Source organism: Vombatus ursinus, unplaced genomic scaffold, assembly GCF_900497805.2.
Source record: "Vombatus ursinus unplaced genomic scaffold, bare-nosed wombat genome assembly UNPS02001419.1, whole genome shotgun sequence".
NCBI classification, from domain to species: domain Eukaryota; kingdom Metazoa; phylum Chordata; class Mammalia; order Diprotodontia; family Vombatidae; genus Vombatus; species Vombatus ursinus.
The window spans coordinates 22,081,757-22,102,072 of record NW_020941197.1 but is presented as its reverse complement, the minus strand read 5'-3'; the positions used below and the strand labels follow the sequence as shown (position 1 = coordinate 22,102,072).

The following is a 20,316-nucleotide window of genomic DNA, read 5'->3' as shown; positions in this document are numbered from 1 at the left end:
AATCAATATGATTTCTATATAATACTGACAAAATCTAAAAGACAACAATAATGTAAAGAGAGATCCCATTCGAAGTAACTACAACACACATAAGACGTTTAGGGATCTATCTATAAAATGTACAAAATATTGCATAGATTCAATTATAAAGTTTTCCTTAATGAAAAAAGAAAGGCCAACTTAAATAATTGGATGTTCATATGGATGTGTTCATTACTATGATATGTTAATATAACAAAAATGACAATACTATCAAAGTTTAATTATAGTTTTAATGTGTTGCCAATTAAACTACCAAATGGATATTTTAAAGAATTTGATAGAATAGTAACAAAATTCATTTGGAGTAATATAATATCTAAAATATTAAGAGAAATAATGAAAAAGGAAATGTTGCAGTCTGAGAGGTTCAGAGACACCTCAAGGACTGGAGTACAGGACAGGGTCATCTGGAATGAATTCACAGACTCAAGCATTCTTTAAGTCAAGTTGGCAAAGATTTATTATTATGCTTTTCAGTGGGCAAGGCTTCTCAAGGAACCTGTGAGAGACTAAGGATGGTACTAGGGTTTATATGGAAAAGGGCCATGGGAAAGGTATGCCAGGGATACTAATTAGGTGATCTAAAGGTCCAGGTGTCTTTGGGAGCTATGGATGGGAAAGTGTAGGGAGTATATCAGACATTGAGGTAGTTGTCAGAGGCATGGACCTTGGGGTTCTAGAGGGAGGGAGTCTTTGGGTCAGCCAGAGACAAAAATCCTTGGGCCAGGCACCCCTCTCTCTGTCCTGATAAGAGAATGTGTTCTGCAACAAGAGAAAATTTTCTCACAAGACAGGAGCCTACTAAGAAATTGGGGGGGAGGGAGCAGCTAGGTGGCGCAGTGGATAAAACTCCAGCCTTGGAGTCAGGAGGACCTGAGTTCAAAATCGGCTTCAGACACTTGACACTTACTAGATGTGTGACCTTGAGCAAGTCACTTAACCCCAATTGCCTAAAAAAGAAAAAAAAAAGAAAAGAAATTGGGAGGCTTCCAGAGACATGATCTTATGCGCTGGGACCTGAGTAGCCCATTACTCTCTCACCCAGCTTTGTGTAACTGCACCAGGGAGAGAGATTAAGTGTCTTGCTGGGGCCCACTCATGAGTAATTGCTAGGCACAGTGTCCTTGGGCTGGGGGGAAACTGCCAGATACAGTGTTTCTGAGGCTAGGGAGAAATTGAGGTCCAAGCACAGGCACCCAAGCACCCCATCAGCAAGAATGGAGGAAGAGCCTTCCAGATCTCAAAGTATATCAAAAGCTGTATCCATAAAAACCTTTTGGTATTGGTTTAAAAAAAGAGTGGATCAATGTAATGTAATAGAGTAGACAAGGGAGAACCACAAACAATGGAACTCAACAATCTGGTGTTTGATAAACCCCAAAAGAAAAATTGCTTAGGAAAAAACTATTTTGACCAAAACCTTATACCATAATCTACAATAAGTTGAAAATGGATATGTGACCTTAATAAAAAAAATCATAACATAAAAAATGAAAGAGAAGCAAATCATAAACCTTTCACAGCTATGGATAGGAAATATATTCTTAAAAGTAGAGTGTAAAAGAAAAAAAGAAAATAGATCATTTTGACTACAAGAAATTGAAAAGCTTCTGCAAAAACAATATATAAATATATATCAATATATGTGTATATATGTAACTATATACATATATAAAGATATATGACTTTTGACCATGCATACACAACACAAAACATACACACACACACATAAATACATGTGTGTGTGTATGTGTATGTATATTTATATACATATATTTATAATAGTACAGCTACGTAGTGCAACCACATGAAAAAATGCTCCAAATCACTAATAATAAAAGAAATGTAAATCAAAATAACCCTGAGGTTTTACCTCACACCCAGTCAGTTGGCAAAGATAACAAAAGAGAGAAATACTCAATGTTGAAGAGGTTATAGGTACACTCCTGCCTTGCTGGTGGCGCCATGAATCAGTGCAACCATTTTGGAAAGCAGTTAGGAATTATGCAAATGAAGTGACTATACTGTCCATACTCTTTCATCCTGAGATTCCACTACTAAGCATGTATCCCAAAGAGATCACTGATAAGAGAAAAATCCCTGCACATATATACACTAAAATATCCATAGCAGTACTTTTTTTTTTTTTTTGAGGCAATTGGGGTTAAGTGATTTGCCCAGAGCCACAGAACTAGGGAGTGTTATGAGTCTGAGGCCGGATTTGAACTCAGGTCCTCCTGACTCCAGGACCAGTGCTCTATCCACTGCACCACCTAGCTGCCCCTCTAGCAGTACTTCTTGTAATATCAAGGAACTGGAAACAAGGTAGATACCCATCAATTAGGGAATGACTGAACAAATTTTGACATGCAAATGGAATGAAATGTTACTATGCTATAAGAAATGACAAACACAATGAATAAAGTAAAATATGGAAAGACTTAAATGAACTGATGCAGAGTAAAGTTAGCATAACCAAGAAAACATGATACCAAAGAAGAGATATAAGAAGACACCCTCAACCCATTCTTTTGCGGTGGTGATAGGTTAATGTGTGTGGAACACTGTGTTTCCCCCACCACCACTACCGCTTTTTCAATGTATTGGTCAATTTTGCTTATTTTTCCCCTTCTTCCTCCTTTTTCTTTAAAAAAAAATTTAGTTATAACATATGAGTCTCTGACGGATAAGAGAGGAAAGTATGCTAGGAGAAATTTTAAAACAATATGTAAAAAGAACATAAAAAGAAATACTTATTTTTAAAAAACAGCAACAAGCAAACAAAAAAAGAAATAAGAATTCTCCCAGATTACTGAAGGCATGCATGAATATGCACAAAATCTCACCATAAAGACTGAGGCAGGTTTTTCCTGAGACTGTTCCAACACCAAAGATGTTAAAGATGCATAAATAGCATCCCTCATCCTCAACTGCAGTTCTCAAGAAGGTGATGGTTGATTCACTGAGCCCTGGCTGAGTCATTTCTATTTTATTCTTGTAAGCTGATTGGATAACTACTCCATGTTGTTTGCTGAAAGTTGCCATGTTTTCTGGTCCTTTGTTAATGAGTTTCTGCCATGTGACAATCACAACCTCTTGAACAGTCTGCAGAGAACATTTTAAGGACGCAGGTCTCTCCAGCATCACTGTCTCATCCTCAGTGACCACATTTCCTGCAGAATCAGAAGAATTTGTTTTTCTTTTTATTATGAGACCATTATCACCTTGATTCACAGTTACTTCTGTGAATCTTTCTCTATAAATGGGTGCCTGGAGGAGATCTTCTATTCCTATAGCCCTTTTATGTTCCAAAATTGCTTCAAGTTAATAGATTTTTTTTCTTAATTGAAAAAAATTAGAAAGAGAAAAAAAAATCTAACCTCTTCCATCTCCTACACCCCCAATTCTGAATCTATAACTTTGGTAGCAAATAGCACCATAGCACTAAATGAAACAGCAAATAAAACAGAATGGAAACCTTAGGCTAAAAGAATCTTAGGTCCCAAAGTTCATGTTCGCAGTTCATCTAGCCTACTATACGATTTTAGAATTATGACCCTAAATCTCAACCTCTGGCTACTGCAATCTAAACCATTTTCTCAAGTTTTATCCACAAAGGAGACAATATTCACAGTTCCACTTTGGTACAATGCACTCTCCATATATTATCTCATTTGATCCTTTAACAACTTTGTGAGGTAAATGCTATTATTATCCCCAGACAGAGAAAATGAGGTTCAGAGAGGTGACTTTCTTAGAATCACAAAGCTAGCAAATGTCTGAGGGAGGATTTGAACCCAAGTCTTCCTTTCCTTGAGGTCCAACATTCTATCCACTAGGTGATACTACTTCTCTGATGTAGAATAGTTCATGATCATGATTTGTGCTCAGGTCCTTGAAAACCACATGCTGCCCTTCAATCTCCTATCCTCCAGGAATAAGGAAACGGAATTCATTTCATCTTTCAATCTTGACATTGTTTTCTGTCTATTCCATTTGGATTATTTGAAAATTCATTAAGAGTGTTCCTGTTCCAATATTCATGTAAATAAATGAATCATAGCAACCAACTTCAAATATTTGAAGGATTCACACACAGAAAAGGGGTTTACCTGTTCTGAGCAGCTCCAGGAAAGACTGATCACTGGAATTAGGTATAGCAGATCAAAGTTCTTTTGATCAATTTAAAGACAAAAATTTCTAATTTCTAACAATTAGGGATCCCTAAGGTGTAATATACTCTCCTGATGTCAGTGTTCAAGGAGAAGACAGATGCCTAGTAGTCAGGGATACTATAAAGAAAGATTGTGAGAGTTTAGATGAGCTGAACTCTAAATTCCTTTCAAGTTCTCCCGTTCCTTGTCTCAGAATAAGAAAGGAAATAAGCATTCATTAAGCATCTCCTATGCACCTTGCACTTAGTAGGGCATTACAGATATTATCTCCTTTAATCTTCACAACAACCATGGAAGGTAGATCTTATTATGATCCTCATATTACAGATGAGGAAACTGGGGCAGACAGAGGTTAACTGACTTGCCCAGCATCATCCAGCTAGTAAGTGTCTGAGGCTGGATCTGAAGTTAAGTCTTCTTGACTCTGGGCACAGGTGGCACAGTGGATAGAATGCCAGGCCTGGAGTCAGGAAAACCTGAGTTCAAACCCAGCCTGAGACATGTACTAGCTGTGGGATGCTGGGTAAGTCACTTGACCCTATTTGTCTCAATTTCCTCAGCTGTAAAATGAGCCAGAGAAAGAAAAAGCAAACCACTCCAGTATCTTTGCCAAGAAAACCCCAAATGGGGTCACAAAGAGTCAGACAGAACTGAAATGCCTGACCACAAGTTCCTGACTCCAGGCCCAGCATTCTCTCTTCTGTGCCACCTAACTGCCTAAATATAACAGTTGAGGAATTATATTGAATTGAATTGACTCTAAAAGTTCTAGAGCTCTACATCACTGATGAAAACATAAAATTATTCCATATCTTTGAGTAATGAAGTATTGTGGCTCTATCACTAACTAGCTGAATGATGTTGGGCAAGTCACCTAATTTCTCTGAGCCCTTTTATCTATAAAATGAGAGGGGTGGTCTCTATGATTTCTAAGTTTCCCTACAGTTCTAATGCTCTGAATCTATAACTGACCTAGGGGCTATCACCAGTTGTCCTGAGCTATGTCTTGCCACTGGATTCCAATGACCCTGAAGGAGAGAGTGAGGCTGGTTACTTTGCACAGCCCTACCTCACTTAAATCCAATTCACTCACAAGTCAAGACATCACCCTCCTGATGTCCTTGGTCCTCCTCAAGAATGAAGGATGAACAACAATAATAACTAAACCGCTAGGAGTTATAATTTTCTAGTATCATTCCCTTCCCAGTATAAATCTGAACCAACAGTAACTTTTAAATATTTTTCCTCTTCTCTGTCTAACAACTGAAATAATCTGTGCTCACTTTCAATCCATTTTCTCCTGTCCTATCTTCAGTGAATTTGGACAAAGATTTGAAGACTGCTATTGTCTTTGTTTGTATTATCTTCCAATCCAAGTTGTCCTATATCCTTTCCCTCTCCTGTGAATCTTCTAGAAATTCTCCACATTTCTCATAAACCTTGAAGTCAGGTTCCCCTAAAACAAGGTCAAGTCAAGGTCTACATTGTACGTTAATTTAACCACCAACACACCATGTACCAAACAGCAGAGTGGCTCATTGAGTTGGGTCTATTCACTTGATTAGTTATCCACTAAGTCATACTATTTGTGGCCCAGGTCTATCACTTATCTTAATGATGTTACTGGATTTGCCATTTGGCAATCCAATCTATTGCTCAGTTGTCAAGGACTATGACAATCAAAAACAAAAATTCTTCTCAAAAACATTCCAGTTGGTGAGCCACATAGACGCAGTCTACAATATATAACACAAAACCTAGCTGCCTTGTCTCAATACTGATATTTCCTAAAAACAGTAGGGGTACGTCTTTACCTTGTGCCCAGCACTGCATCACAAGAGTCATGCCCCAAATCAGACTGCATGTGAAACTATGAGAGAAGAATTTCTCATGCACCTAGAGATAAAAAAGAAAATTCCGATGAAGCTTTGAGTTTCAGCAAAATCACAATATTCTGCTTATGCTAGGAATCACTTCAGGGAATGTTACAGACATCAGGTACTGACTAGTTTGCCACAGAACGCTGTTTGATTTTTGTGGCCAACGAACTTCCACAGCCAAACGCACTAATTTCAAAAAAAAGCCTGCTCTGGAAAGGTGAGGAAAGGTGAGGAAGGGTGAGGGACCAAGCAGAGAGCAGTCAGTGCCTATTTGTGAATGGCACACTATCCTCAGAAAATTTCATACTATTTTCAAATCTTGTTTTTTTCTTTTTTTTACCAGAAGTCTGAGAGGCTGCTGTTGGAGAGTAACTTAGTAGCAACCCCAAAACCCCACCCTCAAAGCACCCTTGAGACGGACAAGCCCAGAAGGCAATTAAGGACCTGTATAAAAGCTGTAATATCAGTAATGTGTGACCGCTTTTCTTATCTCCTTTGCCACATTCGCAAGCAGACTATTAAAGCTGCAAAAGGATCTGAAAGTTATCTAGCCCAACCCCCTCCTTTTACAAACATGAAACTGAAGGCCAGAAAAGTGGAATGAACTGCACATAGTTAGGAGCATTATCTCAGGAAGACTTATCTTCCTGAGTTCAAATCTGGCTTCTGACACTAGCTGTGTGACTCTGAGCAAGTCACTTAACTCCAATTGCCTCAGCTCCTTCATGTATAAAATGATCTGGAGAAGGAAATGGAAACGCACTCCAGCATCTTTGCCAAGAAAACCCTAAAAGAGGTCATGACTAAAACGACTGTTTTTAGCCCTGTTGTTTCCTTTCATCCCCACTGTCACTCTCTAGGTCAAGACTTTATCACTTCAATTGAATGATTCAATTAAACAAATATTTATTAGGCACCCAATGTATTCATAGTGTAATGCAAAGAGCACCAGATTTGGACTTAGAAGACATGGATTCAGATCCCTGCTACTTACTACCCATTCATTTAACCTCTGTAGATGTCAACTTCCTCATCTAAAAATGAAAGCAATGGATTAGATAACTGCTAAGATCCAGGTGTAGGGCATATTATACTGTGACTGCCATGATTTGTTCATAATGCCTGATTTCTGGGGTCTATGATCCCTCCTTTAATGTATAAGAATATAATTTTCCTTTTTAGGATTTTGTTACTGGATATACTATTCTTCCCCACTCTTCGGATTGTAAATAAATGAATATGCAAAAATATTTATACATAGTTATTTTCACTAATACAGCTGTTATTCCCATTGCTCTGTTAGGATTTTTCTGTATTAGGAGGTTATTGATTCTGTAAGACTTTGAGTTAGCATTTTCACTGTAGAATCTCAACATAAAAAAACCTTCTATGAGACCTTAGATCCTTCACTTGAGAAAATAACCCAGGCTATTTTCTGGTAAGTGCCAGATAATTGAAGAGACAGAACTGCCAGGGAAGATTTACATCCACATCTCTTGGCTCTTTTCTTCTAAGTATTAATAGTCCCTTGTTTTGTTTTCTTTTTCACTTTAACCGACAAAACTAGCTATGAAAGTCTTCTCTTTTCCCAATGAGAATCCCAAAGATAAAATGTCCATCTGATTTGGGCTGGGCTCATGGCACCTGGCATTATATGTATTATCCTCCCTCCCTAACTTTCCTGTTAGCTAACTCTGGGTAAATCAGAAAACATTCTGTTCATACTGCCATCCCCTTCAACCAATTACTGAGCTCAAAAATCCCAAAGCAGAGATCACAGTTAACACCTTCTTCTCCATCTGTCCTTATCTTGAACCACACTCACCTCCCCCAAAGAAATTAGTAACCTTAACACATCTAAGATGAGACTTTTTTTATTAAAAAAAAAAAGGAGGAAAGCTGGGGAGCACTCTTTTTTTTCCTTGGCTAGGCAATGGGGTTAAGTGACTTGCCCAGGGTCACACAGCTAGTAAGTGTCAAGTGTCTGAGGCTGGATTTGGACTCAGGTCCTCCTGACTCCAGGGCCAGTGCTCTTTCCACTGTGCCACCTAGCTGTCCCCAATAGGGTATGGGAAGCACTCTTTAAAGCTGCCATACCACCATCCCAATTCAGACACAGATTTGGATGTCCTTAAAAATCTCAAAAAACACATGAAGTAGATGTCGCTGAGGGATTATTTCAAGCTGATGTGTCCTTCATAATCTCCAACACCATCCATCAGCCATGAAGGACAGAGTGATGCAGATGATGTCAAGTCTTCACCAGTGTCAGTGTCTTCCCACAGCAGAGACAAAAGTCGCAGCAACCTTTACCTTGGTTTTTGAAGGGTGGCCAAAGTGCAGAGGCTTACAGCAGTATAGTATACTATACAACACCCTCACACCACTATCTGATACAGTAAGAGGTAAAATTCAGGTTAAAAAATGTTTTAGTTTTAAGAATTTTGTTTGTCGGGGGCAGCTAGGTGGTACAATGGATAGAGCACTGGCTCTGGAGTCAGGAGGACCTGAGCTCAAATCTGACCTCAGACATATAACAGTCACTAGCTGTGTTACTCAGGGCCTCACCAAAAAAAAAAAAATATATATATATATATATATATATATATATATATACACACATATATATTTAAAATGAGCTTCTCTTAAAAAAAAGAATTTTGTTTGTCATAAAATATGGTACTGTAGATTTCATGTGTTATGAAAAGTGAAAATTGTCTGAAATCAATGTATTTTTTTATTGAGATGTTAGCACAAAAGGGCACAGAATTCTAGGGAATTGCTAGTGAGAAAAATGTTCTGCATGTCACCCGTTTTATTTTGTGTACTGCATTTTATGGGTTATACTATGTTACAGGAAAAGTGCATATCATCAGAATTAATGTTTTGTCATAAAGGATTGTATGCAGAAAAGTGTATTTTCAGCAATCTTTAGTGAAATATTACAGTTTTTGGTGGCCACAGGAACCAAACCCCTATTTCTCAAGGGTTCAATGCATCAACATTCATGTTTTTGACTTTCGCCCCATTTTCTAAGGATGTTACCCTAATGAAAGCTGAGGATTGACTGTATATTTAAGATATTTACAACGTAAATAGGAAGTAATTTTGGAGAAAACTAGCAAGAAATGGAAGTGGACTAGGAAAGACCTCTTACAAAACTTGGGATTAGAGCTCAGATTCTTAATTTCATCAAATATTTATCTCACTTGTTCCTTCCACACATCATGTGCAGTCACACACTTTGGCACATTTGTACACATCCTCTCTCCTCTGCCCCTATTCGCTAGGTCTGTCCCTTCTGCTACTTCTCTCTGCTTTTTCTTCTCTCTGCTTTTTCTTCTCTCTGTTTTGCTCTGTTTTCTGTAAGGTTCAGCAGTGGATTCACCAGCTAATAACTTCCATGGAGCAGCATCCTCTCACCATTTCCAATGACTGATTCTCTCCTCTGCACTCTCAGTCTTTTTTGTCTATATCATTCACCTGGTACTCTATACACAGTGCTTTGTTATATGGATATATATCCTGGCTCCCCAAATAGAAGGTAATCCTCTCAAGGATGACACAAGGAACAAAGGTCTGGAAAGGAATGAAGTATGGCAGGCCTGGGCCCTTCCTCAAAATGGAGATTCTTGCAGAAACTTGCTAATGGAATAAGGGGGCCAGCATGTTGAAGAGACCAGGGAAGAATGCCAAAGGGGAAGAGGGAACTTCCGAGGTAAGAAGGCAGCAAGAGTATGGTGGCAAAGCCTAAAGAGTCAGAAGCCAACCCAGGAGAGGAAGGAAAACTTTTTAATAATCTACCAATTACCCATTCAAAGTCATTTGTGTTCTCAAATGTTGATTTGCTTTTAAAGTAAGAAGTAAATTTACTTTTAAAACATAAAAGTAAATGGCATTGGACCTGAAAAAAAAAAAGCAGCTCCCTCTTGACTCAATTATATTTTAAGAGAACTCTCAAAAAAGCACAGAAAACATCTTAAAGTACTATCAATAACTCTATGTAAATAAGCCATGCATGTATGACTATTGTTTCAAATCTACAATTTATAACCTTGCTAAATTCCTGGAAGGCAAAGACCTTTCGGCCAACATTGTACCATCTGTGTGTGGGAATAAATATATATGTATGTATGCATGTATATGTATGTAAATATGTGTATGTATATATGTATGTATGTATATTACTCAAAAGCTAGTCCAGGGTTTTTGTGTTTACTAATACTGCTCCTTAAAACAATAATCAACAAGTATTCATTAAGCAATTATCACTTTTATTATTATTATTAAGATAGATATGGAGGATGCCCTGGTCCTATCCTTAATGTTAATTCTTCCAAAACAGACAAATTGGTTTTAACAGAAATGCATGCTAGATATAAATATATTCATGTTTACTGCTTTTTAAAAATTGCACCTTTTATCTTTAAATAGGACTGCCTTCCCCCATTTCCAACTCCTCCCTCACCCCAAATCCTTAACTCACATGGAGGGGTGGCAAGGAACTAAGGCTCTTAGAAACTCTGACTTCTATAGGTTGGAAAAGCATTGCCATATACACACACACATGCATGTACACACGTACACACACACAAGTGCACACACAAATTATACATTTGTATGTGTGTATATATATATATATGTATATACATACAGAGAGAGAGAGATACTTTTTCAAGCATGGGAGGGAGGACAAAAGGAATTGCATCATAAAGTAACCAATATACAAAAGAATATGCAGATTCAATAAAGACGTAGTTAAATTGAATATTTTCTTTGTCTTGTCTTTCATGTAAATGTATGCTCTTATTTCATAATGTCCCTTGCTCCCTGGCTGTGTGAAAATATAGGGAGAGGATAGGTGAACAATTTATGAATGAAAAAGAGATAGTGAGCAGTGTGGCATATATAATGGATAATTTCAATTACATTAAATTAAAAAGAGTTTGTATGAATAAAACAAATGTAGCCAAAATCAGAAGGGAAGCAGAAAATTGGAGGGGGGAATTTATAGAAAGATTCACAGATAAAGGTCTCATCTCTCAAAGTATAAAGAACTTTGTAAAATCTGTAAGAATACAGGTCATTCTCCAACTGATAAATGATCAAAGGATATGAATATGCAGGTTTCTGAAAAAATCAAAATAAATTGTAGCCATGTGAAAAAATACTCTAAATATTATTGATTAGAGAAATACAAATTAAAACAACCTTGAGATATCATTTTACACCTATGAGATTGGCTAAAATAATTGAAGGAGAAAGCAACAGATGTTGGAGAGGATGTAAAAAAATTGGGACACTAATTCACTATTGGTGAAACTGTGAATTGACCTAACCTTTTTGGAGAGCAATCTGGAATTACATCCAAAGAGTTATTAAACTGCCTATACCCTTTGATCTAGCAATACCACTACTAGATCTATTTCCCAAGATGATTAGGGAAAAAGGAAAAGAACCTATAAGTTCTAAAGTATTTATAGCAGCTCTTTGTGGTGGTAGAGAACTGGACATTGCAAGGATGCCCATCAGTTAGGGACTTGCTGAACAATTTATGATATATGATTGTGATGGAGTACTACTGTGCTATAAGAAATGATGAGCTTGGTGATCTTAGAAAAACATGGATAGACTTGCATAAAAGAATGAAAAGTGAAATGAACACAACCAAGAGAATATTGTATGCAGTAACAACAATATTGTTTTAGGAAAAACTTGGGGGGACTACGTCATTTTGACTATTATAAATACCCAAATTAACTATAAAGGACATATGAAGATACTATCTGCATCCAGAGAAAGAACTCATAAATAGAAGTATGTTTAGAATGTGTTTACATATACACAGGCACATTTGTGTCTGGTGGTAACTACCCTCTGGTGGGGAGGGAAGAAAAAAAGGATAGAAAAAGATATTTACATGGTAACTATTATATATTTAAAAAGAATAGCCAGTTGTACATAACAGATTTGCAGTTTCATGTACAATCATCTTTTTTCTATTCTACTGTTATGGAAATACTTGTTTTATTTCTTAAGTTCAGAATAAATAAATAAAAATTTTAAAAAAGAGAAAATACGTAGAGATATATTCAGTACTACTTACCATGTTTTCACTATACTTCTGGATTAAGTTATTTTACTCTCTTGTAAATCAATTATTTTATCAATTATTTTAAATGATCATGATAGCTTAGGATGGTGGTCATGAAGTTGATGCAAATTTTTTCCCCATTTACAAGTTTCCATTTTATAAATTTACTAAAACATCAACAAAATATTGGCTTCATAAAAAATATTCCAAATCAAGAGATTCCGTTCTATAGAAGCATAACCCCTGCTCTCTAGCACAAATAGCTTTTGGGAAGTTCGGAAAGACACTCACCCTCTCCAGGTTCCAGCATTCTCATGTGTAAATTGGATGAATTCAGTTTTCTCCTCCACCTCTATATTCCCTGTTTTGTGCTGCTGGGTGGGGCGATCTTTTAGTCCATTCTCCCCAGAGTTCGTCTCCCCTTCCCCGCCTCATATAGCAAAAAACCTAAGCCAAAATGCCTCTGCTTTCTCCCTACAGATAGCCAACTCCCCTCCCCAGGTCCTCACCCCCGCCTCCGAGCCCGTCTCTGTCTCATCCCTGTGCTTGAGTGGTCTTACCAGCCGTTCCATCAGCCAGAGGAGCGAACCCCCTACCCTCCAGGGTCTTGGAGGCTTCAGGAACTTCCAGGCTAAAGAGCTCAGGGGAAGCAAGCTCGGTCAGATTTAGCAGGCAGCACAAAAATACACAACAGCGCCTCCCAGAACAGAAAGGTTTCTTTCTTTCTTTCTTTCTTTCTTTTTTTTTTTGCCTGCTATAAATTGTATTTCTACTCTGTTCCATTGATCTACCTTTCTATTTCTTTGCCTTTTAATATAGTTCAAGATTTGGTACTGCTAAACCTTTTTCCTTTACATTTTTTATTAGTTCTTTTTATATTCTTGACTTTTCTTCCAAATGCATTTTATTATTTTTGGTAATTCAGTAAAATAATTTTTTGATAATTTGGTTGGGATGGAATTGAATATATGTTAGTTTAGGTAAAATTGTTATTTTTATTATATTGGCCTTGCCTACCCATGAACAATTAATATTTTTCCAATTATTTAAATCTGATTTTATTTTTATATAAAAGTTTTTTAAATTGCTTTAATTTTATCTTTGTTAGTAGTGAAATCACCCTTTTCATTTTTGATAGGAGTGGTTTGGGTTTCTCTTTTTAAAAAAAAAATCAAATTAGCCAATGGTTTGTCTATTTTATTGTTTTTTCACAAAACCAATTCCTAGTTTCATTTATTAATTCAATGATTTTTTAACACTCAATTTTACTAATTTCACCTTTTTTAGGATTTCCAATTTAATTGGGGATTTTTAGTTTGTTCTTTTACTAGTTTTTTTTAATTGCATACCCAATTCACTAATCTGCTCTTTCTTTTTTTTACTGATATGAGCATTTAAGGATATAACTTTTCCTCTGATCACTGCTTTTGCTGTATCTCATAAGTTTTAATGTTGTTTCATTATTGTCATTCTCTTTAATGAAATTTTTTATTTTTTTCTATGATTTGTTCTTTAACCCACTCATTCTTTAAGATTAAGTTGTTTAATCTCCAATTAGCTTTTAATCTGTTTCTGTGGTCCTTTATTAAATATAATTTTTATCATATTGTGATCTGAAAAGGACACTTTTAATATTTCTGCTTTTTTGCTTTTAACTATAAAATTTTTATGTCATAATATATGGTCAATCTTTGTAAAGGTGCCATGAACTGCTGAAAAAATGGTTTATTCTTTTCTATTTCCATTCAGTTCTCTCTAGATATCTCATATCTAGCTTATCTAAAATTCTATTCATTTCTTGACTTCTTTCTTACTTGTTGATTTTTTTGTTAGATTTATCTGGTTCTGAGATTAAAGACCCTTTCTCCCCACCCCACTTTTAAAGTACTACTATTTATCTCCACCTATATTTCATTTAAATTTTCTTTTAAAAATTTAGATGCTATAGTATGTGGTACATATAGGTTCAGTATTAATATTTCTTCATTGTCTATGGTATCTTTTATCAAAATGTAGTTACCTTGTTTATCTCTTTCAATTAAATCTATTTAAGCCATAATTTTGTCTGAGATCATAATTGCTACCCCTGCCTTTTTTGCATCAGCTAAAACATTATAAATTCTACTCCAACCCTCCATTTTAATTCTGTGTATCTCTCTTTCTTAAATGTGTCTCTTGTAAATAACATATTGTTAGATTCTGATTTTTAATCCATTCACTATCCATTCCCATTTTATGGGTGAGTTCATTCCATTCACATTCAAAGTTATAATTAATATTGTGAATTTCCCTCCATCTTATTTTTACTCACTATCATCTTTTTCAGCCTCTCTTGTTACCCTGTCCTTTTTACCTTTATTTTCTCATCTTACCCTCCTATTCCTTCTTTTACCCACTCCTCTGAGAGACCCTCCCTTTTCTTCTCCCACTACCCTCTTAAATCTTAATCTATACATCCTTCTAAAAGCCTTTTCCTGACCCTGTCCCCCAGTTCTTTCACCTCTCTACAAGTCCAGAAATCTACACTCCTCTAGATGTTTATATTGTTTCTTCTTCTATCTAGAGCCAATGAGAGTAAGGTTCCAACATTACCAGCCATTCACCCCCACCTGCTTTCTCTGTATCAGTTCTATCTTTCACATCCCATTTTATGAGATAATTGCTCCTTTTTTTAACCTTTTCCTACCCAATTTTGTTTTTTAGAATCACTTCATTATATATAACTCAGCCCCAATCTTTCTTTCATACTACCTTAGTAATGATGACAGTTTTAAGAATATTGACATGTTCACAGATAATAAACAGTTTGACCTTAATGAGTCTCTTTTAATTAGTCTTTAATATTTTCCTTATAGTTCTCCTGGTTCTTGTATATCGTATTTTCTATTGATTTCTATTCTTTGTGTCACAAATACCTGAAAGTCTTTCAGTTTGTCTAATGTCTATTTTTATTTTCATTTAAGAGTATGTTCAATTTTCCTGGTTAAGTTATTCTTGGTCAGAAATCCAGCTCTTTTGCTCTCTGAAATATTATGCTCCAAGATCTGTGGTCTTTTAGTGTAGAAGCTGCTTAGTCTTGTGAAATCCTGACTGCATCTCTGCAGTATTTAATTTTTTTTTCTTGTTCTTCGCAATATTTTCTCCTTAACCTGGGAGTTTTGAAACTTGGCTATAACATTCCTGTAAATTTTCCTCTTGGGATTGCTTTCAGGTGGTGAATGGTAGATTTTTTTCTATTTCTCTGTCATCCTCTTGTTCTAGAACTTCAGGGCAATTTTCCTTAATAATTTCTTGTAATATTGTACCTATATTTTTTATCACAACTTTCAAGTAGTCCTACAATTTTTATATTGTTTCTCCTCAATCTGTTCTCTAGATCAGCTGTTTTTCTAATGAGATGTTTCAGATTCTCTTCAAATTTTTTTTCTAATTTTATTACTACTTGGTATCTTATAATGTCATTTGATTCCTCTTGCCCAATTCTAGTTTTCAAGGAGTTGTTTTCTTCCTTAAGATTTTGGACCTCTTTTTCCAATTGGTTAACAATCTTTCCATAATTTTCTTGGGTTCCTTTTATTTTTTTCCCCTAATTTTCTCTTGCTCTCTCTTATTTGATTTTTAAGTTCCTTTTTAATTTCTTCAAAGAACTCTTGCTAGGCTTATGACAATTTGAAGTTATTCTTTGACGTGGGAGTGGCTTTTTTTTTAATCTATCTTCCCCTGAATATGAGCTCAGTTCTTTTACACCACAGTAGCTGTCTATAGCCAGGCTCCTTTTTTTTCTTTGCTTACTTATTTTTATTTCATTTTGTTTTATGTTATTTTTAGCAGCTTATTGTTATGTTCAGGTTTTAATCCCGAGTTGTGGGTAGTGTTGGCACCAGGTCTCAGGTCCTCCTTACTGTTATTTTCTGAATTCCATCCAGGTGCTCAACCTCAATCACTCCTTTCCTCCCCTAAGTCACAGTTATGCACATTTAGTGGGAGTATGGTTAGGTTCAGCCCTTGTAGAAAGGAATTTGGAATTGTGCCTCCAAAGTCACCAAACTTTTATAGTCTTTGATTCAGCAGTAACTAGGAATATACACCAACTAGGGAAAAGAAAGAGTGAAAAGATCCATACAAGCTAAAATATTTATTGGAGCAGCTTTTATTTGTAGCAAGGAACTAGAAACAAAGTGGGCATTCATAAATTGGAGACTGGCTAAACAAATTCTAGCATATGAATATGTTAAAATATTACCATGCCATGAGAAATAATGAAAAGGATGTATTAAGAGAAAACTTGGAGGACTTGTATGATTTTATGGAGAGTGAAGTGAGTAGAACCAGGAGAACAATTTATACAGTAATTTTAATATTATAAAGAAAACAACTGTAAAAGATGTAATAATATATATGATGATGATAAATACTCCCCACTTCTTGTCAGAGAGTTGACAGACCAAATTTGCAGGAACTATAATTTCATTCTTAATCTCTTGCTTAAATTTTTCATTTTTTGGAGTGCTAGGGACCAATCCATTTTCTTCCTTTTTTTGGACAAAAATATTTTTTAAAATATTTTAATTATAGAAAAAAATTGGAAATAAGGTGTTCATTAATCAAGAAGTGGTTGAATAAACCGTAGTATTCGAATATAATGGAATGTTACTGTGCTAAAAGAAATAATGAGCATGATGGACCCAGAGAAACTTAGGACAACCTGTATTTAACCTGCATCATGAAATGAACAGAACTGAGTGTAGTGATAGAGATGCAAAAAGAGAAAGAAAGGGGTATTAGTGGGTCTTGATAGAGACAAAGAAAAAGAAAAAAAGAAAACCGTCAATAAGACATTTGAAAATGCATAGGAGGGGCTTACTTAGATTCTTATAATCTAGCCACTACTTAGATTCTTAAAATCTAGCCACTGCTCAGATGCCTAAAATCCAGCCATGGCTCTGATTCTTATGATCTAGCCACTGCGTACTCATGTTCAGACTCCTTAGTCTGCCCAATATGATGGATGTCCTAATAAACCTTGTCTTTGGCTGAAAAAAAAAAAAAGAAAAGGCATAGAAGGAAACATAAGGAAACTAAGAATGGAATACAAACAAGGCAACTTTGTTACTCTGTATTAAATTTGATACATACTTCTTTTTAAAATGTACTGTACATAACTGAAGTTTACAATTTCATATATAATTCTCTTTTTTGTTCCCCTGGTCAAGAGATACCCTCCCACAAAGGAATAAGACTCCTAATCTGGCCTCATATGGACTGGTTTCAATCCTGGGTTTGAGGCTTTTATCAAAAATTTGTGGCTTGTTTTATAACCTTACTCTCAAGCACAAATCCAGGGAAATTCTCTAAAATAAAGCTTAGAGTTGTTTTCTAGAAAACCTACTTGATAAAGTAGATATAAGCAGCTATGTAGCAGAGTTGATAGAGTGCCTGACCTGGAGTAAGAAGATTCATCTTCTTGAGTTCAAATCTGGCCTCAGATACTTACTAGCTGGATGACCTTGGGCATGCCACTTCACCTCTGTTTGCTTCAGTTTCCTCATCTATAAAGGGGGATAATAATAGTACCTACCTCATGATCAAAGGAGATAAAAATCAAAAGTGCCAGGAATATAGTAGGTATATATAAATGTTAGTTATTTTTAGCATTATTATTATCCATATAGCACTTCAGAGCTACAAAGTTCTTTCACATACATTATCTCACTTGATCTTCACAAAACTTCCATGAGAAGCAAGCAGTGTGGGTATTGTTTTATCCACTCTATCCAATCAAAACATTCCATGAAGGGAGGGAGCCAAGATGGTAGAGAGAAGCCAGAAAGTTGCCGTGGCTCTCCCTAGTTTCCCTATGAAACTATGTTAAATCAAGACTCTAAAAGAATTATAGAGGGACAGAGTAAAACAATTTTCCAGCCCAAGATAACTTAGAAAGACTTCAGGAAAGGTCTGTCTCACTTGGGTAAAAGGGGAATGCAGCCCAGCGCAGGTAGTGTCCAGGCAAGCCAGAGGGAATTTCTTAGCCACAGAGCAGATCAGCAACCAAAGCCCCTCAATCCAGGCTCAGCAAGCCAGTGACACAGCAGGCCAGTTGTGAGGTCTCTAGCCTCACTGCATCAGGCTAACAGCCAGCCCTGGGACCCAGGGCACAACAGGCACAACTAAGCTGGTCCGCCCTAGTGCAGTGGGTAAGCCACCATCCCCAGAGGCCCCCATGAGGAAAGCCAGTGACCAGACCCCTGGCCCTCCATGCAAGAAGCTTGAGACAGTGTTTCCTGTGAGACCCACGATCTGAGTTCAACTTTTAAAAATGAGCAAAAATGAAAAAAAAAGCCCTGATTATAGAAAGTTACTCTAGCAATAGGGAAGATCAAAACACAAACTCCAAAGAGGACAACAATGTCAAAATGCTTACATATTTCCCTCAAAGGGATATATGAATTGGTTCTCTTGAAGGAGCTCCAAAAGGATTTTAAAAATCACCACCAATGAAGAGGAAATTAAAACAATAATTAGGAGCTATTTTGCCCAACTGTATGTCAATAAATTCAACAATCTTAGTGAAATGGATGAATATTTCAAAAATATAAATTGCCCAAATTAACAGAAGAGGAAATAAAATACTTAACCCTATTTCAGAAAAAGAAACTGAACAAGCGGTCAATGAATTCCCTAAAAAAAAATCTCCAGGGCCAGATAAATTCACAAGTGAATTCTACCAAACATTTAAAGAACAATTAATTCCAATATTATATAAACTATTGGGAAAAATGGGCAAAGAAGGAGTCCTACCAAATTCCTTTTATGACACAAATATGGTGCTGATACCAAAACCAGAAAAAGCTAAAACACAGAAAGAAAATAATAGATTAATTTCTCTAATAAATATTGATGCAAAAAAATTTAAATAAAATATTAGCAAAGAGATTACAGCAATTTATCACCAGGATAACACACTATGATCAGGTTGATTTATACCAGGAATGCAGGGCTAGTTCAATACTAGGAGAACTATTAGTATAACTGACCATATCAACAACAAAATTAACAGAAATTATATGATTATCTCAATAGATGCAGAAAAGGCTTTTGAGAAAATACAGCATCCATTCCTATTAAAAACATTAGAGAGCACAGGAATAAAGTCAGTTTTCCTTAAAATGATAAGTAGTATCTATCTAAAACCATCAGCAAACATTATCTGTAGCATGGATAAGCTAAAAGCCTTCCCAATAAGATGAGAGGTGAAACAAGGATGCCCATTGTCACCACTGTTATTCAAAATTGTACTAGAAATTTTAGCTTTAGCAGTAAGAGAAGAAAAAGAAATTGAAGGAATTGGAATAGGCAGTGAGAAAACAAAACTATCACTCTTTGTAGATGATATGATGGTATACTTAGAAAATCAACTAAAAAACTTCTTGAAATAATAAACAACTTTAGCAAAGTCACAGGATATAAAATAAGTCCACATAAATCATCAGCATTTCTATGTATTACCAACAAAGCTCAGCTGCAGGAGATAGAGAAATTCCATTTAAAGCAATTGTAGACAATATAAAATATTGAAGTCTACTTGCCAAGACAAACCCAGAAACTATGTGAACACAATTATAAAACACTTTTCACACAAATAAAGCCAGATCTAAACAATTGGAAAAATATCAATTGCTCATGGGTAGGCTGAGCTAATACAATAAAAATGACGATACCTAAATTACTTTACTGATTCAGTGCCATACAAATCAAACTATGAAAAAATTAGTTTATAGAGCTAGAAAAAAATGATAATAAAATTCATCTGGAAGAACAAAAGGTCCAGAATATCAAGAAAATTAATGAAGAAAAAATGCAAAGGAAGGTGCCCTAGCTGTACCAGATCTAAAACTATATTATAAAGCAGTAATCATCAAAACTATTTGGTACTGGCTAAGAAATAGAGTGGTGGATCAGTGGAAATAATTAGGTACACAAGACACACTAGTAAAAGTAATCTTCTGTTTGATAAACCCAAAGACTCCAGCTTCTGGGATAAGAACTCATTATTTGACAAAAACTGTGTGGCACAGTGGATAGAACATTGGCCCTGGAATCAAGAGGACCTGAGTTCAAATCCAGA

The 20,316-nt window shown here is 35.9% G+C and overlaps 1 protein-coding gene across 4 annotated transcripts in view; it reads right to left on the bottom strand.

The window, feature by feature from the left end:
* LOC114047401 (OX-2 membrane glycoprotein-like) overlaps nucleotides 1-12,855 on the bottom strand; it is a 46,987-nt gene extending 34,132 nt beyond the window's left edge. For 3 of the 4 annotated variants that reach the window (XR_003569602.1, XM_027868232.1, XM_027868233.1), the window contains exons 1-3: nucleotides 12,752-12,855; nucleotides 6,032-6,113; nucleotides 2,889-3,215 (exon numbers count right to left, since the gene is read on the bottom strand). Coding sequence is in view for 3 of the 4 variants with exons in the window: in XM_027868232.1 (XP_027724033.1) it covers nucleotides 2,889-3,215; nucleotides 6,032-6,113; nucleotides 12,752-12,763 (421 nt within the window). In the remaining variant the exon portion in view is untranslated. Of the gene's footprint in view, nucleotides 1-2,888; nucleotides 3,216-6,031; nucleotides 6,114-12,482; nucleotides 12,663-12,751 lie in introns of those variants that run through there. The other variant, XM_027868237.1, reaches the window with a different exon arrangement.
* Nucleotides 12,856-20,316: the final 7,461 nt, after the last annotated feature.